At 36.6% G+C, this 20,617-nt stretch overlaps 1 protein-coding gene and 1 long non-coding RNA gene across 14 annotated transcripts in view; one reads left to right on the top strand and one right to left on the bottom strand.

Moving 5' to 3' along the window:
* INPP4B (inositol polyphosphate-4-phosphatase type II B) overlaps window positions 1–20,617 on the top strand; it is a 1,027,382-nt gene that overhangs the window by 856,389 nt on the left and 150,376 nt on the right. For all 13 annotated transcript variants that reach the window (XM_007496289.3, XM_007496287.3, XM_056802732.1 and 10 more), the window contains one exon: window positions 6,676–6,885. In XM_007496289.3, coding sequence (XP_007496351.2) covers window positions 6,676–6,885 — 210 coding nt within the window. The remainder of the gene's footprint in view (window positions 1–6,675; window positions 6,886–20,617) is intronic.
* LOC103105965 (uncharacterized) overlaps window positions 1–20,617 on the bottom strand; it is a 140,240-nt gene that overhangs the window by 46,325 nt on the left and 73,298 nt on the right. The gene's annotated exons all lie outside the window — the stretch shown is intronic.

Here is a 20,617-nt window from a genome sequence, read left to right as displayed (position 1 = left end):
CTAAACCTAATCTCTCCCATACTGTTTTCCAATTTTTCTTTTAATAAACCCTTTCCTTCCGGCTTGGAGTCAATACTGTGTATTGGCTCCAAGGCAGAAGAGTGGTAAGGGCTAGGCAATGGGGGTCAAGTGACTTGCCCAGGGTCACACAGCTGGGAAGTGTCTGAGGTCTGAGGCCAGATTTGATCCCAGGACCTTCCATCTCTAGGCCTGACTCTCAATCCACTGAGCTACCCAGCTGCCCCCTATTTTCCAATTTTTACAGCAGTTTTTGTCAAATTGTGGGTTCTTGCCCCCAAAACTGGGTTCTTTGGGCTTATCATAGACTGCCTTGCTGAGGTCATTTACCCCTAGTCTATTCTATTAATTCAACCTTCTGTCTCTTAGCCAGTACCATATTGTTTTGATGACCACTGCTTACCATTCTTGATCCTGGTATCTTGGTATCTAAGTCTCTCTTTAATGGTCTCCACCATGTGAGTATGAGGAAGAAGGAAATATAGAGCATTAATTCAAAGCCAGCAAGCTGTGTGGCTATAAAATAAATCAACAGGGCTTATTGATACCATCAGCAGAAAAGTAGTTTAGTCAAAATGAATTATTGGGAATGCATGTTTTTAATATTTAAATCTTATATTATTGTACATAACCTTGTTATATGGAAAATTATGTGTATAATGTATTTTGCCATTAGCAACATGGCAACACAGGTTTGTATTAAACCTCAATATATCTACTTCCCAGAGATTCCCTTTCTCTTGCTTTTTTTTCCCTCAGTCTTCATAGCATTTTCCCTTATTACACCTTAGTGTTTTTTTTTCAGTTAGCATATCCTTTCATTTTTTAAAATAAAATCTGACTTGCCATTTTTTTGTTTGCTTACCACTAAACTCTTCTGCCTTCTCTTGTAGACTTTCACATCCTTGCTTTAGATTTTTTTAATATTCAGAGTAGCATGTTACTGGGAAGCTACTGAGCAAATATTGGTTTTAAATAAACTGTGTGACCGTGAAAATATGGGTTCAAGACTTTGAATTGCCAAAACTGTAAAGATAATTTTAGTGTCTTGAATTAAAATAAAAAATAAGTGTTCGCCATTGGAAAAATTCCCAAATATGAAATACCCAAGTCAGCTGGGTTTTATGGAGATTTTAGTTAATATAAATGAAGGAATTAAGGAAAGGGAAAGAGACAGAGTAAGAGGAAATAGTAGGAAAAGGCTAGGGCCTAGACCAATGGCATAGACCTTTCTCTTTAAGAGAGAAACTAAGTCAGTCTTTAATCACTCACCACGAGATCTTTCCAAGCAAAACTCTAGTGTTCATAGACCTAGCAGCCTCCTCTGACTCCTGACCTCCAATCCAGCTACCAAAGCTGAACTAATCCAACTACCTTGAACTGGTTCAGACATCTCCTTTTAAAGAGAAATTTCTCTTGTGTCACCTCCCCTAAATTTTCAAGTCTACCAATCACAGTAGAAGCCTTTCCAAGAACAGCCTATTCTTAGTTTTTAGTTCTCACCTTCTCTGGGTAGATTACATGTTCTGAGTACTTCACACCTCTTTGTTAAGCTTGCCCCTTGCAAGTTGCTTGACCTTTTAGTGATTAATTTGACCTTCATAAATACTTAGCACCCTTTTGTATTAGATCTAAAAATTGACCTAGCTTAAGGGCTTTTGCCTCACTATAAGTATGGGTTAAGTACTTTTTCATTGTCCAGTAAGGAGTTTTATAACTTTATCTTCCCCTAAAGTATTCCTATGTATGGGTGGAGTAATGTAAAATTCCCAACTCCCTTCCTGATCAAATACCTCCATTGTTTTAAATGGGGAATAGACTTAACCAAATATTCTAAGGTAGAGTTTGAGAAATTTTAAGATTCACAACTGACAACATTGGTAAGAGTTATGGTAGCCTGGATCATAAGGGTTAATCTCAAGTAGATGCTTAATAGAGAGCATTTTATATTACAAGTCTCATTGGCCTAGGAGAAAAAGACCATAGATTCTATTCATGATGCTACCCAAGAGCTAAATAAATGATCTCAGGCAAAAAGCCTCTCCAATACTTCATTTCCCTGTTTGTAAAGTGATGGGTTGGGATTAGATTATTTCTCTAATCCTTTGCTATACTAATTGCTTTTACTCTATAAATCAAGAACTTGAAGAAATCAAATGTATAGATTGAACTGATCAAGAAGAATTGGATTTACCAGTATATATTATTAATTCATTAACATTGAAGTGGGAGTTAGAAGGTGACCTTAGGAAATTTATCTGATTTCTCTAGGACTCAATTTCCACATCAGGAAAATATATAGTAGTTGAATAAATTATTTGTAGAGTCCATTTTATTTCATAATTTTACATGTTTTATTACTTATGACATAGGATATCTTATGCTCTCTGATCTTTCATGGTTATCTGATGTGGTCAGTAAAAGGCCACCTTTACTGCTGCCACTCACATAGGCACTTGTGTGACCTTGGCCAAGTCACTTAAAATCTCAGTGCATTGAAAAATAATAGACAATTAAATCAATTATTGCTGTTCATTCATTTCAGTTGTATCTGACTCTTTGTGACTCCACTTGAGGTTTCTTGACAAAGATACTAAAGTGGTTTGCCATGTCCTTCCCCATTTGACAGATGAAGAAACTGAGCCAAAGATGGCTAAATGAATTGCCCATGGTCATACAACTAGTAAATGTCTGAGGCCAGATTTGAACTCAGAAAGAGGAATTTTCTGAATTTCAGCCATCTACTTCATCCACTATACCAACTAGCTGCCCTAATTAGGGTTCTGCTCCTTTTCCTCTGCATCAATTCCTGAAGGTCATTAAACCCTCACCTTCTGGCTTGGAATCAATACTAAATATCTGTACCAGGGTAGAAGAATAGTAAGGGGTAGGCAGTTGGGGTTGTGACTTGCCTGTAGGGTCACACAACTAGGAAGTATCTGAGGTCATATTTAAACCCAGGTCCTCTTGAATCCAGGCTTGGCACTCTGTCCACTGTACTACCTAGCTGCCCTTGTTAAAGGCTTTCTGTGTACTCTGTGGTACCAGGCACTGTCCTTAACATTTGGGATAAAGAATAAGGTAAAAAGCAGTTTTTGTGCTCAAGGTCTCACATTCCAAAAGCAGAGAGAACATGAAAATAACTAGATACGTGCAAGACACCGATTAGTTGGAAAATAATCTTATATAAAAAGGTTAAAGTCAGGAAGAGAAGTCTTTGAAAGGGCTTCTGTAGATGGTAAGATTTAAGGTCGGTTTTGAAGAGATCTAGGAAAACTTGGACTTGGAAATGGAACTGTCAGAATTCCAGAGAGCATTCCAGAAATAGGAAGGAGCCAGTGATTGGAGATGAAAGGTTGTTTTCTTTGTGGATGAAATGACAAGTATAGATCGATTCTTGAGAAAAAAGTATAAGAAGAATCAAAAGGAGGAAATAATCAGGTTGTGAAGAATTTAAATACCAAACAATGAACTTTTGATTTTATGCTGGAGGTAAAACAGAGCCACAGTAGAGGAGAGAGGGATGATGGGAATGCCTATGCTTTAGAAAAATCACATCTGAAGATAAGTAAAAGATGAATGGAAGATGTTTTGGAGTAGACAGAGATCTGAGGAAAGTAGACCAACCAAAATGCTATTGAAACAACCAAGGTGAGATAGGCTGTTGTTATATGAATGGAAGAGTTGGATGTAATCAAGAGATAGAAATGACAGTATTAGGCACCTAATTGATTATGTAAGATAAATGAGAGTGAAAAATAGAGGATGACACTCTTAAGACAGCAAGTCTGAGGTCCTTGGAGTTTGTTGATACTCTCTATAATAAAAAGTAAGAAAGCATGGCATAATGAGCAGAAACTAGAGTTAGATGTTTAGATGTGGTAATCATCCAAATAGAGATAATAATTGAACCCATATAAACTTTATAAGTTAATCAAGTGTTATAGTACACAGGGGAGTGCCTTTGGGGATACCCAAATTTAGTGGATTAAGATTCTGAAGAGGAGTGACTAGAGAGGATAAGAGGAGAATCAGGAGAGATATCAGAATCGGGAACATTTAAAGAAAACTCAGGCAGAAACATGAGTAATTGCTCTACATTTTTGTGAGTTTTCATATAGGTAGTTGCATAGGCTGATGAAATCACAGGTCCAGACACTGCTCCCAGTTCACTTCCCCTTCCAAAAAACAAAAGATTTATGATATAGTTAGTTGGCAACATGGCATTGAATAGGAAACTTTTCTTCTCTAAGGCTTATATATTCTTCAAGAAATTTTTGTTTTCACTATATATAGATTCAGTGGATGGCCCTATTAAAATATCATTTAACCAATTCTAAATTGGATAATGCCTTGGATTCTTATAAATTTGACTTTGTTCTTCAAATATTTGAGAAATAATACCTTTATCAGAAAAATTTGTTATACAGTTTTCCCCAGTTTGTTTTTTCCCTTCTAATTTTGGTTGAATTAGTTTTGTTTGTACAAAAGCTGTTTTAATTTAGTATAATCAAAATTATTCATTTTACATCATGTGATGTTATCTGTCTCATGTTTAGTCATAAATACTTTCCTTCTGCATAAATTTGACAGGTAGACTATTGTACATTTGTCTAATTTACTTTTAGGCACATTTCCATTTTGACCTTATCTTGGTATAGTGTGAGATATTGATCTAAACCTCATTGTTGCCATACTGTTTTCTAATTTTCCCAGAAGTTTTTGTCAAATAGTGAGTTCTAATCCCCAAAGCTGGGATATTTGAGTTTATCTATTAAAATAAAACACTAGGTAATCACATCGAGTTTTGGCAGTATTGAAGCTGGCATTACCCTGGGTAACTCATTGAGTGATAATCAGTATGGTGTAGTGGCAAAGGTGAAGGACTCATGTCCTTGAGATCTGCATTTACATCCCACCTCAAATGCTTTTGTGAGCATGGGTCCTTAATTTGGCACAGCCTCCATTTACATTCCTCCTCTGATGCAGATCAGCACTTGTTCCAGATTTTCCCCAGGAGCACAGGGAGGTTGAGTTGCTTATCCTCATTTACCAATTTGTATCAGAGGCAAGAATTGAACACTGGCTTTTTTGATCCTGAGACTGTCCTATCTACACTACCTCTCACTATTTGTATAAATACTTATATAATTTACATTAAAAATATTTAGATGAATCCAAGGACTGCACCTCCCCAAATTTTTCCAGCCAAGAGGGGCCACATTTATTAGGTAATTCATGAAATGAAGTCCTTCCTCATAGGGTTGTTGTCATTTCTGTGATAGTTATTTACCCCCAGTGACTAAACCTCACTGGACATTGTTTTGTCGGGATCCTGCCAACATGTTAGCACATTACAATGACAACTTTATGGGAGAAGGGTTTAGAGAGTAATAAGAAAGATATCAGAACCTTCCTACTTGTTCTGTGAGCTCTGTCCAAGAAGAAAATACAGGCAGTTCCTCAATGACTCTTTTAATCAATGTGCCTATGCTGATTTTACACTAATAATCTGTTCTAAGTATTAAACATAAGTAGATTTTCCCCAAACATTAAAAAAAAGGAGCAGGTAGTTACTGTTGAAATAGTTATTCCCACTGAAAGCCATCTCCAGAGACAGGATTTGGAATGAGGTAAGAAAAGGCTGTGGAAACAGATGGGTTTTATATTATCTATAGTACCTCTGCATTAACTTTTAGAACAGAAGAGCTCTAGAGCTTGGCAGCATTCCCAAACTGTACTATTTACCACTGATTGGTATGATTAGTTTTCTTTCTTTCCTATACTTACACTACCATACATAATACTTAAGAGTCTACAATTCCCTCTCTTACCCCAGCTTTGTGCAGAAATCCTTCCCCTTTTTGACTCTTTTCCCACTAATTTCTAAAAATATTTTTGTCTCCATCTCACTTTCTATTCTCCTGGTAAAAAACAAAAAGAAAAAGAAAACTAAACCCTTGTAACAAATATGAAGAGTCAAGCAAAGCAAATTGTAACATTGGTCATATCCAAAAATTATGTCTTTAATCTCCAACCTAAGTCCATCATTTCTCTGTCAGTAGGTGGGTTGCATATTTCACCATGAATCACTTGGATTCTTGGTTGATTATTGCAGTGATCAAAGTAATTGTCTTTTAAAATTCTCTCTATTTACAATGATGTTTTTATTGCAAAAACTGTCCTTCCCGTTTTTCTTACTTCACCCTGCATGAGTGTCATAGAAGTCTTCCTAGGTTTTTCTGAAAATTATCCCCTTTGTTTTTACTTATTTTTTATTTAATTTTTAAAACCTTTACCTTCTTAGAATGGATATTAGGTATCAGTTCCATTGAACCCAGGATCTCCTATCTCCAAGTTTGACTCTCTGTCCTTTGAGCCACTTCCTTTCCTCATTTGTAACAATAATACAGTAGTATTCCACTAAATTTATGAAAATTTGTTCATCCATCCCCCAATTGATAGGTACCCCCCTCCACTTTGCTTCCAGGTCTTTGTAATCACAGAATGGGAGAGAGACAGGAATGAGCATTTATTAAGCATCTTCTCTGTGTCAAAGATGGTACTAAGCACTTTGAAAATATTACCTGTTATCTGCTGTAAATATTTTTGTACAAATCTTCATGGTGTTCTTAATCTCTATCCCTTTTCTTCCAGACAGAGCTCTTTGTGCATGCCTTTAAGGATCAGCTGGTCAGAAGTGCCCTTTTAGCTCTCTACACAGCCAGGCCAGACTATGTCCTCAAGAAACCAGCCACCCCCAAGAACACTGTGGAAGAAAAGGCTAACTCTCAAGAGGGGTGCCAGACTTCCATCCAAAGGCAGGACTCGATCCCACATCACTCTGACTATGATGAAGAGGAGTGGGTAAGGCTCTGTCTTCCTCCATCTTTTATGTGCACTAACAAACAGAAATCTCCAAGAAGGGCAGGTCTCCCTTTCTAACCAAAATACATTCCTGGAATCAAAGGCATAAAACAAATTGTCATAAAGTGAATCACAACTATCTGTAGGAACAGAGCTGAAATAGGGTGTTGTGTTCCTGACCAAGGATTTTGTGACAAATGTCCAATATTATGTCATAAAAGCAAAGATACAGCAACTATAAAACACTATAAGCACTTAAATAGTAAAATTATATCCCAAGACCTATAAAATGGGCATAAATATACTACATTGATTATGCCATGCACTATAAACTACGCACTGCTCTATAAAGAGCACATACAGTGCATAAAAAACAAAATTCAACTCTATCATAAATTCAGTTTGAAATGAATATGCTGGCTACAATAAACATTAATTAAACATTTAATTAAACAATAATACTTTTTGCCTTCTTATAATTTAGAAAGACTCTTAGGAAATGATTTACATAATCTAACTCTCTTACAAAAGCACTTAAAGGAACTTTGAACTGATCAATTTTCCCCATACCAGTTAATTGTTTCCTGCAACAAGAAAAGGTAAATCAGTTTTTCAGAGTGAGGGGCGGAATCGTCACCCTTGGTTCCTGATGAGGAAGATAGGTTCTTCCAATAACAGTTAACTTTTTTCATGTCTGAGTGAACCTTACTTTTCTTTCCTCCTCATCTAGTTAATAGCCAATGAAATCACTGCTGCTAGAAATGAGCAATTTCTGATGTCACTCTTTCATCCTTCAGTACTATGGTTAATGCTCTCAGATTTTGACCAAAATGTTAAAGAAGGTTTAGGCAGCCCATTATGTATTTTCTCTTTAAGGTACTCTATCCTTTGAATGATATCCATCCATGGGTATAACCAAAAGTCATTATTCCTGTGATTATCCTGTATCCATCCCTTGAAGTTGAATAGGACAGGACAATCAGATATCATATATCTAGTGGCCATATTTTTTTTCATATGGTTCCCAATCTGTATTCATTCATATATAAAATGTTGGTTGAGCACCTGTGACTGACGTGCTGGGCAACAATTTTTCTGAACACTTGATTGTCTGTTGACATGCCATTAGGACATTTTACATCTCATTAGAAAACCATAACACTCAATGAGCAGATCAATATAATAGATATTTAAAAAGGAACTTTGAAACAGTTCTCACCAGGGCATTGCTATGGCAGGCTTCGTGACTGACTACAAATTGATTCTATTGAAAGGAACAGTACCCAGGAAATCTGAAGTCTGAGGCTTTGGTTAGGAGCACGTTTGGACCAATAGTTAAGAAATAAAAATAGGTGAATGGTAGGAATCCCTGTACTTGCAAACAAACAAGGAGGCTCTTCTTTTGGGATCAAGGGATTTTTTTTTTTTTGGCTAAGAATAAATAGTTGGAGTGTTTGCAAGTTTTTTCTCATTTTAAATTTAAAAAATAATTTAAAAACATTCATACTAATTCACAAATGGGACCTTTCAGTACTTGATTGAAAAATTAAATGGCTTTTTCTCTAAATGTTTCATGTGAAAAAATAAGGAAGTAAAGATAATTTTGTTTTCAGAATGTTATATCTGAAGATGGTATCCAAAAAAAATTAGGAAAACTGGTTAAGAGAATGTCTCACGATCCAATTCCAATATTATTGGATCATGAGACATTCTCTGCCCCAACTCCTTAAAATCATTCCTTATACTCAATGGTAGTTTGTTGTATGATCTTTAACATATATATGAATAGAATATGCCTGAGAGACAGCTTTTGGTAAAGATGTGATGTGAGAGAACCTAGACTTGGCAAAGAGCAAGAATGGCATATATTTGGGCTAAGAGGGAGAAATAGAATAGAGATTGTCTCTGGTAAACATTTAGCAACAAGTTGTCTGAGAAAAATATTATGCACAATACTCTTTTAAACTTAATCTACATTATTAACATTTTCCCATCATTTTCTTAAGTGTGGACAACTAACAAAACCTCAAATCAAGCCCTGCATATTCTCTCTCTCTCTCTCTGTCTCTCTCTGTCTCTGTCTCTGTCTCTCTCTCTCTCTGTCTGTCTCTGTCTCTCTCTGTCTCTGTCTCTGTCTCTCTCTCTCTCTGTCTCTGTCTCTCTCTGTCTCTGTCTCTCTCTGTCTCTGTCTCTCTCTGTCTCTCTCTGTCTCTGTCTGTCTCTGTCTGTCTCTGTCTGTCTCTGTGTGTCTGTGTCTGTGTCTCTGTCTGTGTCTGTGTCTGTGTCTGTGTCTGTGTCTGTGTCTCTGTCTGTGTCTCTGTCTGTGTCTGTGTCTCTGTCTGTGTCTCTGTCTGTGTCTCTGTCTGTGTCTCTGTCTCTGTCTCTGTCTGTGTCTCTGTCTGTGTCTCTGTCTGTGTCTCTGTCTGTGTCTCTGTCTGTGTCTCTGTCTGTGTCTCTGTCTGTGTCTCTGTGTCTCTGTGTCTCTGTGTCTCTGTGTCTCTGTGTCTCTGTGTCTCTCTGTCTCTCTGTCTCTCTGTCTCTCTGTCTCTCTGTCTCTCTGTCTCTCTGTCTCTCTGTCTCTCCCTTGTTTCCTCCCTCTCTTCTTCCTTCTCTCTATCTCTCTTGATCTCTCCCTGTATTTTCATGATTTATTTCCTTTGTGATCTGATATGTTTTGTGCCTTTGATAACATTATTACTCTGAGATGGGATTCATATGATTCACCTCACTGACCAAGTCCATGACACCAAAAAGAGGTTAAGAACCTTCACACAAAAGAAATATAAAGTTACAGTTTTGTAGGACCTCTGCCACCTAAATATCCAATGGATCTTTGCCTCTCTCTCTTAAGAAGAAAAGTTAATAATGTCTTAATTTACCTTAATTTACTAATGATAGTCCTTCTACATAAGATAGAATAGGCTACAAGTCTAAGTGCTCTTCTAGACTGGATTTTCACCAACAAACAGGAGTTGGTGGTTGAATTAGAAAGAATAGAAACTTGGAGAGATTTGTCTTTTAGAATTCATGCTGAAGCAAAGGAATTCAAGAAATACCTTGACATGCACACTTTCAGTGAGTTTAGAGAAAAAATAAGTAAAATCCCCTCACCCTTTCCTTTTCCAGGGAAAGTTGGCTCAGAAGGGATGGGGAGCAATCAAAGAGAGATGATTCTAGTAATGAGGAAAGAATGGAATTGTCAAAAGATAATAATGGGGATGCACAGAGGACTCATCACCCAACTTAGTGTTTCTTAAAGGCATGTTGGAAAGACAGAAGATAACTCAGGATGAATTTGAAAGTATAGCATAGTCCTTTAAGAAAAGGGTTAGAAGTGCAAAAGAGTGCACAGTGAACCAACACTGCTGGAAAAAAATGCTGAGCATTGTAAAAAAGTTCTTACTTTTAAAGCTATTTGGAGGTAGGGAAAGAAGAATAAAAGAAATCTAAAATTACAGCCTGGTGGGATAAGATTATAATGGATAACAAGAGAAGGCATATTTTAGATCAAAGAGAGAAAAGATGGCCCTTCATCATCATCATTTCTAGCAGTTTTATCATACTATTGCATTTGCCAAGCTTTCTACATATGACAACCGGGCAGTTGAAACCCAAGTTAAGTACAGAACTAGTAACAGAATGGTTTTGCTTTTCTTGATGACTTAAGTCAACAGGTTCAAGTAGGATATTAAAAGACCTGGTGATTATGATTGCCAAGTCACCATTGTTGAATAACCATGGAGCATGAGAGAGGTGACATAGGATTACATAAAGGCAAATGTCTGAACTTTTTAGAAAAAATTTAAAAAGGAAAGTGTTTAAATAAGTATACTTGACATGATTCCTGACTAAATTCTAGAATGTTATTAAAGGGATGATTGCTATCTATAATGAACTAACTACTTATCCTTCCTCTATATGATTGTCAAAATGATAAATTAGAGGAATGACTGGAATATAGATTCCCAAATGTTAGAAAGCATTCAACCAAGTTTCTCACATAACCCTTGCAAACAGTTTAGACAAGTAGCCTAAGCAGTTTCATGGTTACCTAGAATTGGAGCTAGTTGAATGTGTGGACCCACAATACCGTCATGTCTGCTTCAAAATCAAATTAAATGGAGGTCTCTAGGGAAAACCTCAGATAATGTGTACTTGTCTTGTTCTGTTTTAATGAGTCAGGTAAATACATAGGTATCATGCTTATTTTATTTGTAGAAGATAAAGCTAGAAGCAATAGCTAACACAGTACTTGATGACTTGATGACAGTCTAAATATATTCTACTCTAGCATGATAAAAATTAAAATAGATTAAAATAATCAGACATTATGGTAAGATTAGGAGAGGCCTGGGGATCTAACGGGGAGTCAGTCTCCAAATCAGGAAGACCTAAATTCAATTCTTGCCTCTGACACATATTGGCCATATAATCATGGGTGCCTCAGTTAAGCTTTTAAGTGTTTTAGTCATCTTTCTAAGAATATAAGTTACACAGACACTTCCTAGATGTGTGACCCTGGGCAAGTCACTTACTGCCCATTGCCTAGCCCTTACCACTCTTCTGCCTTAGAACCAATACATGTTATTGATTCTAAGACAGAAGGTAAGGGTATCAATTAAATTACAGTTCCATTTGCCATGAAACTGTAATTTAATTGATACAATGAACCAATTAAATGAGGAAAATCCTTTTATCAATGTGAAACTATATCTGCTTTGTAACTTATATTCTTTTTTTTAAACCCTTATCTTCTGTCTTAACTGAGTAGTGTCTGAGTTCTGTCTTAACAGCCTAAGAATCCAGTGTTATAAATGACTGCAGGAGGAGAATAAAAAGATAATAGTCCTGCTGTAATTTGCCCTGATTAGCCTATACCTGCAGGGCTGGATTAAATTCTGGATGCCATGTTTTAGAAGGACATTGACATGTTTAAAAGCATGGGGAAGAGGGCAGCCAAGATGATGAAAAGCCTTGGGATCATGCAATTTGAGGAACTGTTGAAGAAACCAGATCTATTCAGGAAAGAGACTAGAAGACCCAGGAGACATATGGGACTTGTTAAATCTTTGAAGGGTTGTCTTATGGAAGAAGGATTAGACTTGTTCTGCTTGTTTCCCAGAGGGCAGAATTAGTGGCAAAGAATCAAAAGTTTTCAAAGCCTGCTAACAATTAGAAATGACTAAAAATAAAATGGGCTATCTTGGGAGATAGTGATTCTCCTTCAACGGATGTACTCAACCAAGAACTTTACAGTGTCTTGTTAGATAAGTCATAAGGGGGTTCTAGTTCAGGTACAGGTTATGCTTGATGAACAAAGTTCCAATGGCATGTATAAAGAGGGAGGGATTAACTTCAGGCATAAGAGGCAGCCTGTTCAAAAACCCATAGATGTGTTGTAGAATACCAAATTTATAAGAACAAATAAAAGCCTGGATGGAACATAGATATGTGACGGGGAATTATGGAAACAAGAAATGGAAGCTATTTTTGGACATAGATTAAGGCATTAAATAACTGGATGAAGAGTTTGTATTTTATAAGGCAATACAGAGCCACTGATGCTTTTTGAGTACAGTCACACGCTTGTAGATGTATCTTATTAAAGTTATTTTGGCAGCTGTTTGGGGGATAGAATGGAGAGAGGGAGAGACTTGAAAGTCAGAGACCATGTCAATGGTATAAGACAGAAATAAGGGGACAAAAAAGATAAGGATCTAAATTAGAATACTGAATATATGAAAAATGAGAAAGGGACAGATGGAAGAGTCATGGTGGGTAGAAAGCAGAAAGATCAGGAGGTGAAGGAGAAGAAAGTCAAAGTTCTAAGTCTGAAAAACTAAAAGGATGGAGACATTCTCAAGAGAAATAAGGAAGTTTGGCAGAGGACACAGTTGAGCATGGAAAAAAATTAGTTCCATATTTGAATATACTGAGTTGAAAGCCTTACCGGACTCCAAAGTAGAGATTTCCTGCAAGTAGTTATTGATATAAAATTAGAGATCAATAGAGAGATTAGGAAAGATCTATAAATTTAGGGCTCATCTTTGTAGAGATGATTTGAACCTATGGGCAAATAGTGCTGGCTATATTTTTTGTTCCCAGCTTTCTTGTGAATAGCTTCTATTTAAGGGATCTTAATAAGCTTCCCATAAGGGTTTGTATTTTTTGAGATAAAAAATGGAAAATATTTATCATTGAGAGACAAGGTTCATGGGGAATCTGTTCTTTTTCATTTATTTTTTTCTATTCAAGTCATTTTTAGGTCATAAAATAAGTATATAAGTCCTCTGATAAATAAACCCTCTAACACTGATGCTATGTACACAGATAAATATAAAACAAATACACAATAAATACAGAGTCCTTTAGATAGAGGGAGAGAGAGCATTGACTCTAAGATGGCAAATCAAAGATGACCTCTTGTTGGCAGTGATCCCTGAAAGGAGATAGGCTCTCCAAGAAGGAAGCGTGACAAGAGTAGATATCCCAGGTGTGAAGGACAGCTAGCTCAGGAACAGAGGAATGCAAAGGCATGCATGTGCAAGGGAAAGCAAATAGGCTAGTTTGGCAGGAACATAGAGTGCCTAAGGGAGAATAATAGGAACTCAGTTTATAAACATAGCTTGGAGTCAGACTGTAAAATCTTAAATGGCAAACAGGGGAGCTTTGCATTTTATCCTAGCGTATAGGGAGCTGCTAAAGCATTGTGAGCAGTAGAGTGACTTAATGAGACCTTTGCTTTGGGGATATCAATTGGGTACCTGTGTAAAGGATGAATTGGAGAAAAGGGACATTTCAGACATGGGGACAATAGGTGTCAGTTCTAATGGTTCAGGCAAGAAAGGAAGTGCTATTATCTCCTATTTAACAGTTGAGAAAAATGAGGCAGACGGAGGTTAAATGAGTTGCCTACAGTCACAGTGTCTGAGGCTGATTTTAAACTCAGATCTTCCTAACTCCAAGTCCAGAACTGCATCCACTTCACCTCCTAAGATGAAAGATGTGAAAGGGCAGCTGGTGCCTCATTGGATTGAGAGCCAGGCCTAGAGATGGAGGTCCTGGGTACAAATCAGGCTGCAGACACTTCCTAACTGTGTGACCCTGGGCAAGTCACTTAATCGCCATTCCGTAACCTTTACCACTCTTCTGCCTTGGGATCAATATACGGCATTGAGTCTAAGTCAGAAGAATATAAGAGTTGTTTGTTGGGGTTTTTTATGTAAAATGTCTTAGTCAGATCCCAAAGATTTGATAACCAATTTGACACCCGGTGGGTGGGCAGAGGGGGGTAGCATAAAGCAGGAATTTATATTTAAAGATGATTATTAACTTGTGAACTGAATTATTTGAAAGATGGCAGTGCCTTTAACAGAAATTGTAAATTTTGGAAGACAAGTATATGAAGGAAGAGCAATGGTGAAATCAGTTGTAGACATGTTTGATGCCAATGGAACATCCAGATGTTGATAGCCTGCAGTTAGCTGATGTGAGATCCAAGCACTGAGAAAAGATGAGGGCCAGAGATGTAGATGTGGAAGGTATTTGTAAAGATGGGATCACTGAAACCATGAGAACTGATGTGATCAATGAGAAGTGGCCCCAGGTCAGAGGCTGACCCAGGGTATGCCACCATGTAGGAAATGGTACATGGAAGATGACCTAATGAAGAAAATAAAGAAATCAATCTAAAGCATACAATTAAGTATCAATTAGCTGGACTTAATTTGTTGTCAGAAAGTATAGATTTCCATTTCTTTTAAAACAATCATTACAAGAGATTTGTTAACTCTAAAGCACTTCTTGTCATAAAAATACTTGACAGACTGGATTTATCTTTCTTGAATGCATCCAGAATGGGAATTCCTTTATTTATTGATAGTTTGACTGATGTATAAATTCTTTATCCTATATTTTATAAAATAACAAACCTGGGAAAATGGCACAGAGCTATTTATGTGATACTATGGAGTATAGGAAGCATGGCAGAGCAGAAAAAGTGTTGGAACCAGAATCAGGAGAACATGTCTCTAAACAGCTGTGTGATCATGGGCAAGTCATGTAGCATCTTTGAGCCTCAGTTTGCTCATCTGTACAGTAAAGATGGGGAGCAGCTAGGTGACACAGTGGATAGAGTGCCAGGCTTGAATTCAGGAAGACTCTTTGTCCTGAATTCAAATATGACTTCAGACACTTACTAGATATTTGATCCCAGGCAATCACTTAATAACTGTTTGGCTCAGTTTCTTCATCTATAGAATCAGCTATTGAAGGAAATGGCAGACTACTCTAGTACTAGTGAGCAAGTCACCTAACTCTGCCTCAGTTCCTCATCTGTAAAATCAGCTCCAGAAGGAAATAGCAATCCATTCCAGTATCTTTGCCAAGAAAATCACAAAATTGGGTCATGAAGACTCAGACATAAGTGAACCAACTGAATAACATTACAGATGATAACACCTTGAGGGTTTATTGTAAGGGTTGAATTAGTTAAAGCATGATCATAGATCTTATAATAATGCTTTGTGATTCTAGCTATTAAGAATGATGATAAATATTTTTACAATTAATACATGCTGATGAATCACTAGTGGTCCCTCAATGTTGAAGCACAACTTAAAGCTATTCCATTGTGATTAGGAAAGAAGAACAGCATCATTTCTAAGTGTTCTTAAGGGTTATTCTTTCTCCTTTTGCTTCCAGTTACAATGAGGAAAAAATGATGATTGTAGGCATCTGGATAATAATCATCCAGAAAATATGGTGGGAAGAGAAGCCAGAGAGAGAAGCTTCCCAAAACACCAAGTCTTTTGCTGAATTTTAGTTATTAAATGATTGAATGTTTTAAAGGTTTATTTTCTTGAGAAGTCAGAAAACAATTAAAGCCCAAAGGAATGTTTTGGGGGTTTTATGACAATCTGTGCCAACCCATAGATGGCTGGCAATGGTATTCTTCGACTTTCAGTCTTTAAGGTTGACATATGGCTTTTCTTTATCTACGTGAAATGGAGCAGATGGCTTCAAGCAGCTGGGATTCCAAGATTAGTTTGTCCGAAATATAAAAGCGTGTCATTCCCTCAAAACTACAAAGTTGACCCAATTTTTGCTGCTTTAAATAATGGCCGTATTCTTGACAATACTGCTGACTTACTTGAAGAACTGCTGTTCTATGGACAAGTCCAAGGCTGAGATCTTTTTAAGCTCAACTCAGAAAATTGTCAAAATAGAAACTAATCTCTTATTAATCACTGACTTCTGGCTCTTTGTTCAAGTCTGCACTAGCAAATCAGAGTAGAAAATGAGAGAAACTATTTCAAAATTCAGTTTGAGTTTCTCTTTAAAACATATGTATATACATAAATACATATACACATGCATAAACACCTTGCCTAGTGCAGGGCTAATCTTTATCTTGATGAACCATTCTTAAGGTGGGTAATAGTTGCTTACTTCATTAGCAAAAAAATGGTTCAAGCCCAATAAAGAGGAAGTATGAACCCTATTAACCCTTATAATTTTTTTTTGCTTTAGTAAATATTGTTTGATTTTAAAGAAATTGATATTTTTATGATACTAATAGTAGCTGAAATTTATATAGCCTTTCAAGATTTGAGAACTGCCTTATGCCCATTATTTCAGTTCATTATAACAATCTCATGAGGTAGTAAAGATAGGTATTATTATCCCTTGTTGTATAAATAAGGAAACTGACATTCATTAAGGTGCAATGACTTGACCCTGTCTTCATAGCTAGTAAATAAATGTCCAGGGTGGACTTGGAGCCCAGTTTGTACTACGAGCCCAACTCTTACAATGACCCTACACTGTCTCTCATTTTTGAGACATGATTCCTGTAAATACTTCCTCTTAGTCGTTGTTTGGTTATTAGGGAGCCTTCTCTGAGATATTATTTAGGTGGGTAACAAGATCATTTTTTTGAACCACCTCTTTTCTAACAGCCACTAATGCTCAGCCTTGACAGCAGTTATTGATAGCACTATTTATATTGCTATAATTGGTAGCAGTGGGCATGGAGAGAAGCAAACAATTCCTAACTTTTGAGGGAAACATATGCTTAAGTAGATACCTCTCTAGGCAATCTTTGGTGACCTTTATTCCCATCTCTTGTCAGCTGCTTACCAGTATTTTTGACTGTCCCTCTAAGGAAAAACCTTGTTCCATGAATAATGTAAAAGCATCCATTCACAGGGCTAGTTGGGATAGATTGTGCCCTACTCTTTGAATGGCTAGAAAATAGACCTCTTCTTCCTGGATAGAAGAAAGGAAATCTTTTTTGTTCTTGGTGGTGGTTTTTTGTTTTTGTTTTTTTTTGTTTGTTTGTTTCTAGGGGAGAAGGAACTCTTTTTGCAGCATAATGAGAAGATGTGATTTATCTTCTACAGGGAAAAAGAATGTACCTTAATGGTCTAAGAGAGCATCATGCCCTTTAAAATATGGGCATGTCATTTCTGTCTCATTTCATTAGGACCTATAGACATGGAAAAGATGTGTGCATGGGAGGAAAGCACAAAAGTTTTAAGAGAAGGCAAAGACTGGGGCAGCTAGGTAGTACAATAGATTGAGAGGCAGGTCTATAGATGATAGGACCTGGGTTCAAATCTGGACTCATATACTTCCTAGCTGTGTGACTTCGGGGAAGTCACATAATTCTCATTGCCTAGCCCTTGATGTTCTTCTTTCTTAGAACCTATACTTAGTATTGATTCAAAAACAGAAGGTAAGAGTTAAAAAAAAGAGGGAGAGAAAAGACAAAGAGCATTGTAGCTATATTCATTTATATAATAATTAAATTCAAAAATAATAATACTACCACATTAATACTCCTTAAAGGATTTCAGAGTGCTTTTCATGTCTTAACTTTTTTGACCCACACAACAAACCTTTAGGATAGCTGCTGTTTTTATCCCATTTTACATATAAGGAAATTGAAACTAAGCAAGGTTAAGATATTTATCCAACGCATGTGACACCCAGAGGAATCACGCATCGCCAATGGGAGGGGTTGGGGGAGGGAGGGAGAAAAAAAGGTGATCTTTGTTTCTAATGAATAACGTTTGAAATTGACCAAATAAAATAATGTTAAAAAAAAAAAGATATTTGTCCAAGATCACAGAGCTACTAAGCTTCTGGAATAGAATTTGGACTCAGGCCTTCAAAGGTCAGCCTGCCACATTACCCACAACACAGGGCTATCACATGAAAGAGCAATCATGAATGCTATGTATTTCGGAGGACAGAACTAGGATAATTTGGTCAAAAACTTCTGGGAAACAGACTTTAGCTCAATTCAAGGAAGAAGGTTTGTAACAAAACTATTCTAAAATGGGATGGATTGACTTTTGAGGTATTGAATTCCTTGCTGTGATGAAGTACATTTAAATAGGGACTGGATGATCATCTAAAAACTGAAAATTGAGAATCTTCAGTCCTTAAACTCTCTCAGTCCCTCCTCTAGCTTTTGGGGGCTATCTGGATGGGCTGGCTCATCTCCCAAAGACAGACTTCTGGTCACATAGTTTTCCAGTCTTCATGACTTCATCCAGCAATCCACAAAGGGATTCTTTGCACTAGCTGGGGGTCTGGACTATATGAGCTCTCAGAAATCCCTACCACCTCAAAAATCCTGATTCCAGGTCCATAGTTTGCCATATATCAATCTTTATTCCTTACCACTCATTTTTACTCAGTCATATCTACTTTTCTTCAAAAGCCATATGTTTGGGCATGAAATAGTCCTCTTGCTGACCCTGCATTTTTACAATTTTTCTTTGCCATTCAGAACAGAAACTGGAGTAAGTCATATTAGGACTTTGCCAACTGAAAAACATTTTGGAGGGATTGGGAAGGAATAAATATTACTATAGCACCTATTATATGCCAAGCACACTGTTAAATACTTTTTAATATTTCTCATATGATCCTTACAGCATGCTGGTAATGTAAGTGCTGTTATTATTTATTTATTTATTTATTTATTGTTTTTTTTTTTTTAAGTTTGAGAGAAAACAGAGGTTTAGTCACCCAGCTAGTAAGTTCTTAAGGCTAAGTTAACTCAGACTTCTTAATTCAAGTCCTAGTACTCTATCCACTAAGCCTTCTAGCTGCCAAATTTAGAGGATGCTGATAAACTTCAATAGTTTAGTTGGCAGAAGTTAATAAAAATAAGTAGCCATACCCACCATCCTCATCCCAATGTCCTCTCCAGAAATAGCTGATATCCAGGAATATGTAATCCCTATTTTCCCTAGTACAATTCCTCTTCCCTCTCCCCCAACTATGAGTGTGCCTTGTGCCACTTCCCCATTATAATTTGTGGTATTTACACTAAGAACAAAAATTAGTAGACACACCTCTCTCTCCTCTTGCCCTTCAAAGGGAGGAATCTATGTGAATAAAAGAATAGCTAAACTTATTTGTGCACTTATGGTATCCTTAAGTGCTCTATTTTAATTTCCATAATGGCTGTGAAACATTTGTGAACAGAGCTGGGCTCAGAATCCTTATCTGATATTAGAATTGCATAAAAGAGATTATCCATTAAAATGTACAACTATTCCATGAAAGAGCAGAAACTCAAAGTAAAACCTATATAAACAGAAATATTCTGAAAATCCAGCCAAAGTCCAAATTTGCCAATGAATGTGATCAGCATCCTTCCACTTTCATTTATCTGCTGATTTGGAGGGTCATTTCCCATCTGAAACCAGAATTTGTTGAAGGAATATTTTTTTTTTCTTTTTGATATCTTTCCTGGAGTTACTATGCCAACCATCACCTCTGCTGTATGCTTTCTTGTCCTATTTATTGCCATACTCAACATCACACTCATAGGATAGACCAGACCTTTTCTTTAAAATAATGGCAAAGATATTTAAATTAAATGCTTTGTAGCTGATTTGCAATCAGGGATGTTAATCTCTCCCTATTAATTTCTCATTTATCCCAAGTGTATTGATCAAGGAGTAAAAAATGGATATCTAGACAATTTTCAAGATGTTTCTGTATAGTCCCAAGTTAATCAATTCAGATTTGTTGTTATTGTTGTTTAGTTGGGGATATGACATTGATGAGGCAAAAAGTTGCTAGGCTATTTAGTTGTGTTTTCTGATAGTTTGTGGAACTGGGTGGGGAAAAATATAGAACTGACTGACTACAATTAAGCAAGTTTTAATATTATAAAGCTGAGAAAGCATCTCAAAAAATATCTAGACTATCTCTCCTTCCTTTTATGCATTAGAAAAAGGAGACCCAGACAAACCATTGACTTGCCCAAAGTCACATAGCTATTATGCCAAAGGTTCTAATCCTACAATTCCTTAGTTTTCTACTATACAGACACACATCTAAATTGATTAGATAAATATGTTATCTATACCAACTGATAGAACCAGTTGAGAAGTAAAATAATAAATGAATCATTCTATCTGTTGGTGGGTTTTTGTTGTTGTTATTTACTGGCAGCCCATAAATGGCCTAATCATTCCTCTAATATAGCTGATTCTACTTTTTGAGTTATTTGGAATTAAAATTCATAGTGAAAGAATGGATCCAGCAGTAAGGTTGAACCTACAATCAATCCTTAAACTCCTCTTATAAATGAGGAAGAAATCCCTAATGTCATCTTCCAGAGTAGAATCAAGACATCCTTTTACTCATTCAATCAGCAATTCTAAAAAACCTTCCACCCCATATATGATACTATACTAAAAAC

The sequence above is a fragment of the Monodelphis domestica genome, chromosome 6 (genome assembly GCF_027887165.1).
Source record: "Monodelphis domestica isolate mMonDom1 chromosome 6, mMonDom1.pri, whole genome shotgun sequence".
Taxonomy (NCBI): domain Eukaryota; kingdom Metazoa; phylum Chordata; class Mammalia; order Didelphimorphia; family Didelphidae; genus Monodelphis; species Monodelphis domestica.
This window is presented reverse-complemented; position numbering and strand designations above follow the sequence as displayed.